The sequence below is a fragment of the Sycon ciliatum genome, chromosome 2 (genome assembly GCF_964019385.1).
Source record: "Sycon ciliatum chromosome 2, ocSycCili1.1, whole genome shotgun sequence".
In the NCBI taxonomy this organism is placed as follows: domain Eukaryota; kingdom Metazoa; phylum Porifera; class Calcarea; order Leucosolenida; family Sycettidae; genus Sycon; species Sycon ciliatum.
This window is the reverse complement of record NC_088644.1, coordinates 50,319,284-50,334,030: the sequence shown is the minus strand read 5'-3', so window position 1 is coordinate 50,334,030 and position 14,747 is coordinate 50,319,284. Positions and strand designations below refer to the sequence as shown.

General features: G+C 45.7%; 1 protein-coding gene and 1 long non-coding RNA gene across 2 annotated transcripts in view; one reads left to right on the top strand and one right to left on the bottom strand.

Annotated features, from left to right (window-relative positions):
• The window catches only part of LOC135810955 (uncharacterized), a 38,976-nt gene extending 26,212 nt beyond the window's left edge, over positions 1 to 12,764 (top strand). Inside the window, exons 9-11 of the mRNA XM_065324330.1 lie at positions 1,808 to 1,891; positions 9,586 to 9,922; positions 12,427 to 12,764. Of these exons, the coding sequence (XP_065180402.1) occupies positions 1,808 to 1,891; positions 9,586 to 9,922; positions 12,427 to 12,430 (425 nt within the window). The 3' untranslated portion in view covers positions 12,431 to 12,764. The remainder of the gene's footprint in view (positions 1 to 1,807; positions 1,892 to 9,585; positions 9,923 to 12,426) is intronic.
• An 857-nt stretch (positions 12,765 to 13,621) lies between these two features.
• LOC135810954 (uncharacterized) overlaps positions 13,622 to 14,747 on the bottom strand; it is a 5,564-nt gene continuing 4,438 nt past the window's right edge. The window contains exon 3 of the long non-coding RNA XR_010552474.1: positions 13,622 to 14,747. This exon is cut by the window's right edge and continues 52 nt beyond it. This is a non-coding gene — a long non-coding RNA (uncharacterized LOC135810954).

Sequence of the window (14,747 nt, the reverse complement as noted above, 5' to 3'; positions counted from 1 at the left end):
ACCGGAATTTCCACTGCACTGGCACTTGCTCTGACAACGAGGTCAGGAAAGAGAAAGCGCTTGGATGTCAGCGGCAGTCCCTCAAGAGTCCAAACCTACCTGATTGTAGGAATTATTTTCGTCGACTTCAAGAATACGAGCCACGAGCGCGAGGCACTTCCTCCAACATGCAACATGCGAAAAATTACATCCAAAATGGGCCACAACTTTATTAGGAAACGCACGAACTCTTTTGGATACGAACTGAAATTCGTAAAGTTTGTGTGACAACTTCACGTCTACGCGTGTACGAGGCCTAGTGTGAGCACGACTGCCACGTTCATGCGTTTTCCTGACACATGGAAGCGTGCTCATGGTCGCAGTGTGAGCGCGCCCTAAAGCTGTGTTCACAACTGGCGCGCGTACGCGTAAAACCACGCGTTTGTGCGTATTTTTGCCGGGCGCCATGCGTACGGAAACGCGCCGAAATGGAAATTCCAACATGTTGGAAGTTTCAGCGCGTATCAGGCGCGTACCAGCGTACATGCCAGTGACTTTCACTGGCGGGGTCAAAAAATCAGTACTCGAAGGTGTCGCACGCGCTAAATACAACTCAGATTGCTGTTTCTTGTGAAAGGCTGAGCGCGCATTTGGGCACGCATCAACCGCAAGCGTACCGCGTCCACGCGCCAGTTGTGAACACAGCTTAAGTCTGAAGGTTCATCAAGCGGTCGTTTTAGGCAGGTTGCACTGTTGAGCCTGTGCAAAGTAGAATTGATCCGATCAGCGAAATGCCTCAGAATCCGCTGGTTGTAGCTCGTTGCGGGTTGTTTCAATGGACAGCGGAGAGTTTTTATCTTCGACCCGCATATTTGAGTCGTTGAAATAGGGCGAGGTTTGACAGAGTTACTATCATTTTGAAGTTCCCCACCTTGAGTTTGTCAAATGCGCCGAATTCACATCGGCTGGTAAAGGGTTTTCATAATCTTTCAAACCGAGCAAGAATAGCAAGGTGAATGACATGGCGCGTGACGTTTAACTGCCCAGAAAGTCCTCGTGATCTTCATGGGAAGTGCAGTACATGAGCTTTATCCCCTCTGCCTTTTTAATGTAGAGTTAAAAAATTTGTACCTACGTGCTCGTTCGTCTGGTTGAGAGCCAGAAAAGAATCACTCGTAAGATGCACGTTTGACTGACTTGCATGCACCGGATGTCCAGTGTATGAAGCATGCTCAGCCTACACCATGCCCTGAGGTCGCCCACTTTTTTTGTTTTTAGATTCGAACTTTTTTTCCTTCAACTGTGACGTCCAAAAAGAATGAACTCAGGCGCCATGATTTCCATCGCCAAGGTCACAGTACCTGGTCTGTGTACTGCATGATGGAACTGACTGCTTGCTCTGTTCTCAGATCAAACAAGGTGAACACGCCCTAAGACACTGACTGCAGCTACGTCCAGGGCGCTACCTGCAGAAAGAATTTTGGTCCCACGTTATTGTTGATCAAACATAGTCTAATAGGCTAATAGCCACCAATATCTCTCTTTGCATATCTCTCTTTGCATATCTCTCTTTGTATATCTCTCTTTGTATATCTCTCTTTGTATATCTCTGTTTGTATATCTATCTTTGTATATCTCTCTTTGTATATCTCTCTTTGTATATCTCTCTTTGTATATCTCTCTTCGTATATCTATCTTTGTATTGGCCGGTGTTCTCACTGTGCCATGAGATGCTGTAATAAATAAATAAATTATAAAATTATGAGAGAGTGGCTGTTGAGCGTTAGTGCAAATTTTCTGTTGTTGACCTTTCTGTGTGAATCTACAGGTTTCTACCGCAGATGTCACTTTGACACTGATTGTGCCACCTATCAAACATGTGTCGGTTTGGGAACTTTGAAAGTGTGCTTAAGTAAGTGCAGTATAGGTGTGTGTGTGCGTGTGTGTATGTGCGCGCGTGTGTATGTGCGCGTGCTCGTGTGCGTGTGTGCGTGTATGTTTGTGTGTAAGTAGGGATTCACTGGCCAGAAAAGGCCACTTCGTAGCTGTGTGGTGTAGACCAGGCTGAATAGTGACTGTCAATTCTTCAGCCTTGTAAGCTGTTATTATTATTACTTGTATTATTTGAAACTAGGACGGAGGCAGAAAATATTACAAAATAGTATTGTCTACGCATCTATCTACGCAAAAATCACCACCAGCCAATTAGGATATGTGTAAAAAGTATTGAACGTTGTATTCTTATTCTTTATTCCCGTAGCTATGCAGAAGACGTTACTTCAGTAACATCTGGCGCTAGCCAGGGTCCACACGGCTTTAATTTGGTATTTGTGTGTGTGTTTGTTTGTTTGTTTATTTGTTTGTTTGTTTGTGTCACGCCTGGAGCTATTCCGTATCTGTCCCGAAATTAAATTAGAATAGACGCCAATTAGGTGATAGGATGCGTCAGCATAAACATACTTTGGAAGAGAGATCCCATCGTCTCCAAAATAAGCGTGAACGAGCGATTCAGTGCCGGTCACACCTGTGTCACGCCTGGAGCTATTCCGTATCTGTCCCGTATCTGTGACTACAAAGGCTCTACAGGATTGTACATAACAGCTCTCCACAATATTTGCGGGCTCCTGTATCTGTCCCGTACCGTACCAATATTCGTCGTATTATGCATACGACTCCCTGATGTAGAGGGGGATTTGGAAAGAAATAGGGAGACGAGGAGGAAATTAAATTAGAATAGACGCCAATTAGGTGATAGGATGCGTCAGCATAAACATACTTTGGAAGAGAGATCCCGTCGTCTCCAAAATAAGCGTGAACGAGCGATTCAGTGCCGGTCACAGGAAACGTCGGAAGAGAGATCCCTTCGACTCCAGAACGCCCGTGATCGGTAGAGTCCGGCGGTACCAGGCAATGTCAGGACAGACATCCCGTTGAGTCCAGAACGCCCGTGATCGGCAGAGTCAGCGCTGGTCCCAGTAAACGTCAGGACAGACATCCCGTCGACGCGCAGAAAAACTAAATCTGCAGCCTCTTTTGCCGTCGAACAGGATACGTATTTATTTAGGAGACTGTAAAGTTATGTAATGTCCAAATTTCGACGTGAGCAGCAGGTCACTCGCGTTTATTTTTTCGACGTGCGAGCCAAATAAAGCGAGCTGAACTTTCGCGTCGCAGACATCCCGTCGACGCGCAGAAAAACTAAATCTGCAGCCTCTTTTGCCGTCGGACAGGATACGCATTTTAGGAGACTGTAAAGTTATGTAATGTGCTCCACAGGCAAACATGCATTCGGCGTCGTCATTGGCTCAACAGGTCAATGATTATGTACATGTATTACTACAAAAAGGCCAGAAAATCCGATTCCTGTATTAAAATCAACTAATGTTCGCTGGCGATTTAATTTCGCTAATTTCGTCGCTTGGTACCAACCGGCCAAAGTAAATCGCAGGCCAACGTTTGTCATATAGGCAAATGATGCATGATTGAGCAATGGATGCATGTGAGAGCAAAAATACCGATCGATTTCAAAATTTGACGTGAAACTGCGCGTCACGTCGGAAATAACGTGCATCTTAACCTCTCTAATCGAGAGGTTTCTATTTCTCATCGGCCAAAATTTGTTGATTTACAATATAAGGAGATAAAAATTAAAGAAGGAGCAAAACAAAAGTAGATGATTATTAGAGAAATAACAATCCGCAATAAATTCTGCAAATACTTTTGCCTAACTCATAATATTCAAACCGATTGAAACGTTTTTGCAATACAGTGATGTGGCCAATCAACGGAAAAAGACAATTCCATCAGTTCTTATAACATGTACGATGAGCTAGGCAAAAAAGCATAAAAGCATAGCGTAGGGCCCTGAGCTTCCAAGCTCTCTCGTTTGGTATTTGTTTGTGTGTTTGTTTGTTTGTGTCACGCCTGGCGCTATCCCGTATCTGACGGCAAAAAATCATAGGGATGTTATACATTTTTCAATTCTCCTATTTTTTTTAGGCATATCCTGGGATTCGAACCCGCACTATCGCTTTACATGCATTCCCCCATACACTTCGCATTCATACCCATTCTTCCAAGTTGCTTCACATTATGATCTTGCGTTTGAAAGCCATATTTGAATATTGCGGGCAGCTGTATTAGTCATAGCCCAAATTTGCTAGCAATTCTTTGAGCAAAATATCGGATGCGCAAGTTTCCGGCAAGTTTTGAGCAAAATATCGAGTTTTGGTGGGCTTTTCGAAAAATCCAAGGCTTTTTAGGGACTCCCTCAAAACAATCAGTCACCAAGGTTGAAAACAAGCACAAACGTTGTAGAAAACAGACTCATGGCTACATTTCAGTGGAAAGTTGAGCAGCAGCAGGAGCTCAATCAAACATATCGTCGTCATCAGCGGCAATTATCGTTGAATTTTCCCTAAAACTCATTTCATCTCGAGCAAAACCAAAGCAAAATATCGACGGAGAAAGGAAATGCCAAGCAGAATATGGAAATTTTTGTGGCAAAATTGTGCGGCAAAATATCGATGTAGGCCGAGCAAATTTGGGCCATGACTAAGCTGTATGTGGCCAGCTGTGTTTGATGGTACGGTACGGGAGACGGTGTCGTATTACCCTCGATCGTACCTGTCCCGTACCTATTCCTGCCGTACCGTACCATCAAAGACGGCTGGCCACAATGCATATTCAAATAGGGCTTTCAAATGCAAGATCATAATGTGAAGCAACTTGGAAGAATTAGTATGTATGCGAAGTGTATCGGGGGGTGCATGCAGGGCGCGATAATGCGGTTTTGAATCCCAGGTTATGTCTTTAAAAAAAAAGGAATTTTTTAAAGAATTTTTAACATCCCTATGCTATTTTTGTCTAGGTCATCAAGGCATAAAAGCATAGCGTAGGGCCCTGAGCTTCCAAGCTCTCTCGTTTCCGCGATAGCCTATGGCAAATAAGGAAGATAATTGCGATTCAAATCAGTCCAGAATCATAATATGAAATCAGTCCAGCAAGTAAGGAAACCAAAACATTGCAGAGGGATGGTGTTACGATGGGGTACAGTGTGAGCTACTACAGGAGCATATGGATGATGGAATGAGGCTAGACGCCATTGTTGAATGGTGCAATCCCAGCACAGGTTGCTATGGCTTCTGCTCTAGCGCCGCTATCATCGCCTCTGGCGATGGCCGTCAAATGGTGTGCGTGTGGAGGGGGGGGGGGAGTGTAATTGCTTGCACATATTCTGTAGGGGGCTTTTGTATGTGGGTGCGTGGGGGGAGGGGGGGGGGGGGGTGCGTGCTTTTTTTGAAACTATTACGCATGTGGCCAGAGACAAGAAAGAAGGGCGGAGCAATGGAGCAAAGGGGAAAGGAAAATTATAGGGAAGAATAGAAGCTAGAAAGGCAAAAGTGAAGTCTGACAACGTTAACTCTCCATTCTCAGTGTCCATCATTGAAAAAGCCCATATTACACTGTCCGCGCGGCCTTGCTCGCGTTTAAGCCTAGTTCGCATTCGATGCAACGCTGACGGTCCTGGACGTAAGGGCCTGTCTGGACGGCTGGGGTGAGCCGTAAATCACCACATGCGTGTTCAACTTTTCATACCCTAGACGGGTGTAGACGGGAATGCAAGCGTACAAAACGGCTACAGTCAACTTCGCTAATAACGACTAGGGATATAACGACAATTCGCGAAAAACGACAGAATTTCCATGCCCAGAGCAAAGTCCCATCCAACTGTAATACATAAAATAAGATAACGACACTTTGCGAATAACGACACCTTGTTGATGCCCCGCCGAGTGTCGTTATAAGCCAAGTTGACTGTACATTTTGAGTGTGAACAGGAGAGGGTTTCGTGCGCCGACTTCTCCCGATTGGAAATTGTTAGCATTTCGAACACTGCGCTTCCCAGATAGCTTGTAGAATGGCTAACACTTGCGTTGAATTTTAGCAATAATTTAGAAAAGATCTGATGTCACTTATGGTATTTAGGGATACTAGTATTTCAGGACCATTACAGACGAACTGTTTTATTATTTCCTAAAAATTTTAGGAAATAATTATTATTTGAATGACACAACTTTCAGGGTTACCGTTTTTGTCTTCATGAAAAACATGCATTGTGAACTTGAATTCGCTTCACTCAAAGAGAAATATTTGAAAAGAAATCCTGCAAAACGAGAAATTAGGTCCGGAAGTCGCCCCGCCACAGACCTTGCCTTATGATGGGCGCTGTTCGCTGTTGAACGACGCTCTAGCCACTGAGCTATGGTGTAGCTGTCATCCAAGCACAAATCGTCAAAAAAACGACCGTCTGTACTGCCGGCTAGTTTTGTGCAATGTTATCATCACAAAATTACATTGTCATGCAATTCGTGCAGTTAGTGGACATTATAGCGTAATTGCTCCTTTCCTCTACTATAAACAAATTGTGTGACATGGAAAATTGTGGGCACAAGTTATGTGATCGAGTCCACCAACTAAACCAGATTTTGACCATCAGACGCGCACAATGTATCACAAAACTGACAGGGAGCACTGAGACATTCCACGGAATGGACGTCAGCTTGAGCACTGCTCGATAGCGCTAACCAACGGCCTTCCAACTGTGCAGGGTTCATCGATGCAAGTGCTAATTCCAAAGAGTGGAAGGCGAGCGCCATCGAGCCAAGCACAAGCTTCATTCCAAAATCTGGTTTAGTAGGCGGACTCGAGCGCATAAGGTGTACCCACAATTTCCATGTTACTAAAACAATTTCCTTGGCTCACCATCTGAGTTCTTATAAAACAATTATATATCTCGGCGGGAACAGTGATTATCGTGTCCGAGCCCGGAGTCCATGGTGCTCCCTCGAGCAGCAGAGCTGTTTTGCTGCACTAGCGCTAGCCCTGAGTTGGGCCAACCTCAGACAAGAAGTGGCAGGTGATGATTGTATTGCCCCACGCTAGACGACCATCAGACAACAATAACGAGATAAACCTGCATGCTGGCTAAGAAGATACTGATGGGGACAATCTGCTCGATTACCCCAATAGAATGTGCGGCTGGCAACCTACCTCTTCGACGTGCCACCCAACTTAACTGTCGTTGGAATACTACAGTTGGCTAACATTAGGGTGACACTCGAGACGTTGTTCTGATCATAGGCGACATCACCAGATTAAACCTTTGATCCTAGAGGGTGGTAGCGTTCCCACGGCAGATGCGGAAAACTCGGCTTCCAGCCGAGTCTCACGCGAATCGTGAAATGTATTTTATTTATGAAACGAGAGCCTTCCTTACAAGTTCCCTAACAGGAGTGCAATACTACACCATCACGAAGAAATGAATTCATACTATCCTATGAATAGAACAAAGGCTGCAGACATCACCACGCACCATTTTTTCCGCAACCCGTGTCCTCTGTTAGTACAAGTTGACCGCTTGAAAACCTCTGTTCTTTCAATGGCTACGCTTGGTTCTGTCAATTCTACTGATGATTGGAACAGATGATCGACTCTGGATACTCTGATATACCGACAATCATTTCGAACAAATTGCATGTTGCGTGGAGATGTTTGCAGCCATCGTTCCATTCATAGCTGTATTTCAACCTATATCTGCCTCCGGGTACACAGGCGTTCAACATTATGCAAGTCAAAACTTGTGGTCAGCCATACTGAGTCTACTCATTGATCGACTTCTTGTTGAGAGATGTGGCTTGCACGCTTTTTGTTGGTAGTGTTGAGTTCGAAACAGGACGACTGACAACGTATCCAGACATTACAACGGGAACAAGTTAGTGGGAACGACATTTATTATACTAGTAGACAAGAGACCAAGACGAAAGAAACGACTACATTGAAGAGTGAGGAAAAAGAGAGAGGGAGATCAAGTCTAAACGGCAAGATAAAGGGCCTGGGTAGCTATGGCAAATATGGGCGCGCAAGTAGCTACCCAGGCCAACGGAGCAAAAGGAGACAAAAGGTGCGTACGCAAGTGCATGCAGGCCAGCTAGAAAATGTACGGGAGGTGGTACCTAACATACCACCCCTCCATGAAAAAATCCCGCGTCCTCGCGGAGAGAAAAATAAAGAGAGAAAAAGATTTAAAAAAACGACTGAAGGAGAAAAACACACACACACACACAACGCTCGGGCCTCACAAAAGTATGTACTAAAAAAAATGCACTACAGATCATTACAACCGTCAACGTTCCTGTACTACTCATACTATAGTGTGTACAAGGCCAATAACAACGGGCCCAAACGCCCCTTCAAAACATGGCACAAAAAATAACTATTGGAGTTCGACGAGGGACTTGAATTGTATTCTGATGAGTAGTATTTTGCACGGCTAATAGAGCCTAGTTACACTTTAATATACGACATAAATAAGAGAGCGTGGCTCACCATGATCGGACCCCTAATATTAATGAAGGACACCCGCGCGCACACACACTAACAAAAATTTCACGAAAATAAATTTGACGAAGAAGGAACGCATACAAAAAAAAGAAAGAGAGAAAGGTAGCTGACCTGCATGGCTTGAACGACACGAGGTTGATATAGACGAGACGAGGTTGGCGTAGGAGAGACGAGGTTGATAGAGACGAGACGAGGTTGGCCTAGGAGAGACGAGACTGACAATGGACGAGACGAGGTTGACATAGACGAGACGAATGGTGGTTGAGGACGGCTGGGCATGGGATGATCTCGGGGTCGTGGGTCGATCAATAATCGGGCGCCAATGTTGAGTTCGAAACAGGACGACTGACAACGTATCCAGACATTACAACGGGAACAAGTTAGTGGGAACGACATTTATTATACTAGTAGACGACGAGACAAGAGACCAAGACGAACGAAACGACTACATTGAAGAGTGAGGAAAAAGAGAGAGGGAGATCAAGTCTAAACGGCAAGATAAAGGGCCTGGGTAGCTATGGCAAATATGGGCGCGCAAGTAGCTACCCAGGCCAACGGAGCAAAAGGAGACAAAAGGTGCGTACGTAAGTGCATGCAGGCCAGCTAGAAAATGTACGGGAGGTGGTACCTAACAATAGTTACTGACAGTTTCATCATCAGCAGCAGCAGCAGCAGCAGCAGCAGCAGCAAGCGGGAGCAGCCTTTTTGTGTTGACATCGACAAGCAAGCTTGACTAGTCTTCGCTTAGGCCAAATGGAATGAAGGATGAGGAACGAGCGGGGGTCAATGAGAACTGGGGTGCTAATACGCACGCAAATGCAGGCAACAACGAAATATGGTACATCAAAACAGTCCTAAACACACACGAGTTGTCAACTTTTAAAAAACTCGAAACCTGCCGAGTATGATACATGCATAGATAGTTGACGCACCGAGTGTCAGGGACAGTTTATGTATGCAAAATGCACCAAGACGGGTTTACGTGGTGTTTTCTTTTAAGCTAATCAGGACCATACATACTGCCAGCTGTTGATCATCAACAAACTAAATGTACTCAAGACAGGCTTTTGTGTGCAGCAAAGCTTCAGAAACAGGGTTTTTCTATGAGGCAGTCACTGCCTACAAAGAAGAGCTCTACCGAAACTCCGCATTGAGAATTCAGCCAGACCAGATTTTGTTTGTCTCTCTTTTTCTTACCTTCAGCCGAACACACAACCTGCAGAACTTCGACGGGGATTACTTCGCACTTGATTGGACTAGACTTCGGCACTTTCACGTATCCGGAAGCCGCTTCAAAGTGCCGGCAACTGAACTATGATTTGGTTCCGTTTGAATTGTATAACGCAAATTATCGTTGCATTCACGCTATGGCCTTTAGGATGCTGGACAAACAATCCACAAGGCTTAAAATCGCGTTCTGGTACACTCCATTTTCTACCCTTGATTCTCACGTGAACATTATTCGCCTCCCGACTCCCAGGCCTGGGACGTTCTTCAATGTCCCAAGACGAGAGGTTTCGATTATCTGCTCAAAGCCACAGTAAGTCCCAGTCAACAACTGCATGATGTCATTGCACAGTTACTACTGTATCATAGTGTAGCGGAGTTGTGGTCCCAGTCAACAACTGCATGATGTCATTGTAAAGTTACTACTTTATCATACTGTTACAGTGTACAGAGTTGTGGTCCCAGTCAACAACTGCATGATGTCATTGTAAAGTTACTACTGTATCATAGTGTACAGAGTTGTGGTCCCAGTCAACAACTGCATGATGTCATAATGTACACCACATCCATCGCCTCTTGTATGCTCATAAAATTCACATATTATCTATTATTAAACGAAATTCATCTTGATAGCAGTATACCCACATCCAGCGTGCATATCCCAGGCTATAAGCTGTACCGCAGAAACCGAGATTTACATGGTGGTGGAATTTGCATTTACGTCCATTCTGCCACTCACTCAGAGTACCAGTGATTGGCTCAAGAGAAGAGTGTCTGTTTGTCTGTGTTCATATTAGCGCTACGCCAAAGGCCACGAATTGTTTTTGTGCAGTGTGTACCGTTCACCCAATACTGCTGTTAATTTTTGGGACCTGTATAGCCAGCATCTTGATGCCGTAACCTGCAGCGACTGTAGACTTATTGTGCTTGGAGATTTTAACACTGATGTGCCACACCCCACAGCCACTGGTAACCATAATTAAAAGCACTTGCTCAACTTGTGTGCAGAGTTTCACCTGCACATAGCGTTCGGTTGGTACAACCTAGAAGAGGATTCACCAGAACAGCGCGTTCGATTGGTACAACCTAGAACAGGTTTCACCAGAACAGCGCGTTCGACTTGTACAACCTAGAACAGGATTCACCAGAACGGCGCGTTCGGTTAGAACTGCACCTGCTCTGGGTGGGCCAGAACATGTTCAGCTTGCACCGGCCTGGAAGCCGGAGCTGACTAGTCGACTGAGCAGTTTCGCTTTTCCAAAGGGAAACCTGGCGGGAACACCGATTTTGGTCCCAAAATGTCGCATTAAAGCGCAGCGTTTATGCTCATTAACAGCTAGCATCATTGCAGCTCACCGCCGCGGATACGTGCTGCCCCATGTCCTCGAATGCACATGGTGCCGCATAAAGCGGGATTCACAGAAGCTTTTTTGTGATGCGACACGCGATGCGACAGGCGCGAAACCGGGAAAACCCCAAATCGCAGCCATGTCGCGGCCCACGCAACTGCCGCAACTGGGCCATGGCAGAAGTTGAGCTTGGCTCAACTTTTGCGATGCGATGCGATGCGACAAGCGATTTGGTGTACGATTTTGACCTTTTCTACAGCAAAGTTGTACAAAGGTGCAAGAGTTGCCTATAAATTTTTACAAGTTGTGTCAAACCGCGCGAATATCATGGTGACGTACCCAAATCAGCAAAACTTTGTCGCATCGCTGACTTCTTCTGTGAATGGTATTTCGCGAGTTCGCATCGCACGCATCCATCGCAGATCGCGTCGCATCGCGTGTCGCATCGCAAAAAAGCTTCTGTGAATCCCGCTTTACTGCCCCTGCATGCGTATGGTGCCGCACAGCTGTCTCCGCGGCCCTTTGTCCTCGCAGGCGTGTGGGGCCGCACACCTACCTCTGCCGCCCCATGTCCTTGCGGGCGCACCGCGCCGCACAACTGTCTCTGCTGCCCTGTGTCCTCGCGCAGGCATGGTGCCGCACAACTGTCAGTGTTGCCACTCACATTTATCCCAGCGCACACAATGTGCCCATGACGTCACCAACCATACTGAGGTCCGGTTACCATGACGCAAAAATGGCGACCCATTTTTCTTGCTCCCTTGCTGACAATCTCTTCTCAAGAATTGTTCATGGTGGTGACTGGTTGTCAGTTTATTTGTTTCTCGTTCCCACCTTCCCACTCCCATATTTATCCTCACATGCTTACTTTTATAAAGTAAACCCCAATAAACGGTGGCCGGCGGCTCTCCATTTCTCCATTGAATGCATCAGTGGGCTAATGGCTCTTGCCAACCCTGCTATTACTTGCCCCCCCCCCCCCCCCACCGGGCAAATGCAATTCAATTTCGCCGGCCGTGCACCATCCACCCAAGCGATGTGTGTTCTTGTTAATGATCATGTGCAAACGCCTTTGGGTGGGACTTTGCATGCACTCGTTGTACCGTACAAAGTGACCATGTTTTACGTTTTGCATTCACTATCATGCATTTCGTATACAGTCGTAAAAAAATGAGAACCTCAACAAAGTGACCATGTTGACTCGTTAACATTTTGAAGAATGCACAAAAATGTGCTCTGTTTCTGGACTACGGTACAGTTTGGTCTGCATGAGGCTACTCCATGTGCACCAACTGTTTGATCCTGTTCTAGATCATACCACCAAAACACCCTATAGGTGGAATTCTAATTCAGGTGCCTAGCTAAAATACGGAAATTAAAGTTAAACGGAAACTAGGGGATTGTACAGTATGGACTTGCATGGAGAGTAACCAGCTTCTGTACCCTGCTTGTCAATTGTGTTCTGCAGATAACGTCAGATGGGACGATGGAGCTTGGTCGCGAGGTGTTCGTCACGTGAACTTAGCCACGCAGACATTGAAATGCACACCTGTTTCAATGCAGTATCTGGTATAATAAACTTTTTTTCTCATTTCCGTTTGTTCTCTGCCACTTGTTTGTTCTTTTTAGCTCCAAGAATGTATGCAGCATGCTTTTGTCTGGTTTTACCTCCCGCCATATGCCCTAGCCGTGGTCTTGGGGTTTCCCCTCCACTCTGGTGGTCTGGCTAATAATTACCATCCACTTTAGGCAAATACAACCGTTTTGCTGTCCAATTTCGTTCTTTTTGAGTTTGTTATGATAACTCCCAAAGAAAACTGGATCTATTGAGGGGGAACTTCGCGAGCTCCTTATTCAGTAGAGGAGAGTCGAGGTTAGAGGGCAGAGATGCTCCAGTTTCACCACCACAGTTGCGTCTGCAACCACCTCTATCATGCAGTATTCTGTTCTCGAGGTTCGTGGTTTCTCGTTTAAAGAGGGATACGGTGCTGCTGCGTACCGAAGAACGGTGGACACAAGTACGATGTTCCGAAGAACAGACAGGCTAGACCATTATGTACTCTCCACATTACCCGTTGGAGGCATTGTCTCCGGATCTAGTCTGAAAACCGAACCCATCCAAAGCGTGAATGACGGAGAGAGAATCGCGAGTACCCCCTGAAAGCGGCAGTGCGGCTGTGAAGGTATCCTAGCGTGCTGGAATAGAGTAGAGTTGCTTGAGGAAGAACACCGAGCCCGAAATATTAGCAACAGTGCAAAACCAGTGTGTGCGACTGTACACATCAGATCTGAAATAGCGCAGTTAGCGCACTACAGAACCATGATGAGGTCAACCAATGCACGATTTGCCTACAGCTCAAATTTTGTATTTCACAGCCCGGAAATTGGACAAGTTTGAATGATTTTAGACGTCTTGTTTTACGGCTTTGTGGTGACTGAGTACACGATGACTGAACTTGTGCACATTCGCTGACAAGTAAATTCACCAGGCTGTCTGTACTTTTAAAAAAAACGAAATCTGCTCAAACAAAATGACATCCACCATCGCAACCGGTTGCGTAACTTTTCGCCAGGCAGGTGGCTTACCATGCCGTCAGAAATGACGTACTGCTCGGATTATGCTGCCAAAGGTAACATCCTGAGTTGCACACTCTGCTTAATGTACATGTACTCGTGTTACCTACTACCTGTAATAGTGTTTTGTTACTTGGAACCCCACAGCTTAAAGTCAAAGAGAACAGTGTACAACATTTCTCATTACATGTTGATAGTTAAGCCGTTAGCGACAATTTCTAAAATGACAGGGGAAGAGGAAACAAAACAAAAAAGAAGTGAGCGTGTAAACTTGAAACATTCCCAATAAACCAGAAAGGTCTGGACCAACAACTTGGGAGGAGAAAAAGGTCTGGATCAGCAACTCCTCGATATAGCGTGTCAAGACTACTCGTAATGATAGGTGTAACGTCGGACTGGGTGATTGTCATGGCAGCGCGCTCTAGATAGGAACTCGCATTCACGCAGTTGCTGAGAGGGATACACGACAGTGAAATGAGCGCCGCTCAGTGGACGACACATTTCCATACCTCCAATAACAGTCTGCAAGTTTGTGCCTGTACCTCTGGCGAGACGTGTCAAATAGATGGTTATCGATGACACAACTCACTCCCATAAAAGGAAGCGAGCTGAGTGGCAAAAATGATAATTTATTGACTTTTGAGTGGAACATGTACTATGAGGAGTCATTCGAGAAACGACTATAGAATGCTAGACCTGGTTCTACATGTCACTACAAGCAGTACCACAGGTTCAATTTCACACACGGCCGTCGACTGCAGCATCGCTGATCTACGCTAGTCTGGATGTCTGGCCATATAAACGAAAAACAGGTACAAGACTGCTTAGGTGACATTCTCAGTGACTTTTGCAACACCCACTGCACTGCACTCGTCGGCAGTGTGTCGCATGCAGACGTAGAAGGAAAAGCATAGTATGAAAGCTAGGACCACGCAAAGCTGTCCATAGAGAATACGCACGCGCTTGAAAGATGGGGAGCAACTTCTACCCACGGCATTTACCTCTCCTCCAGATATCTTTAAGTAAAGTTCTTCATTTGCTGTTGTATGCACCAGTTTACCAATAGTCTGAGGAATTTCCGCCGCTAGCCACTCAATTTCCAACGCTAGGAGCTAACATTTTTGCTCCACTTTAAAAGCCACTACTGCTGCTTCCGGTGTTGCCATGCGTGGATGTGTGCACGCTGGAGTGGCCGCTGCTGATGCTGCTTCCGGT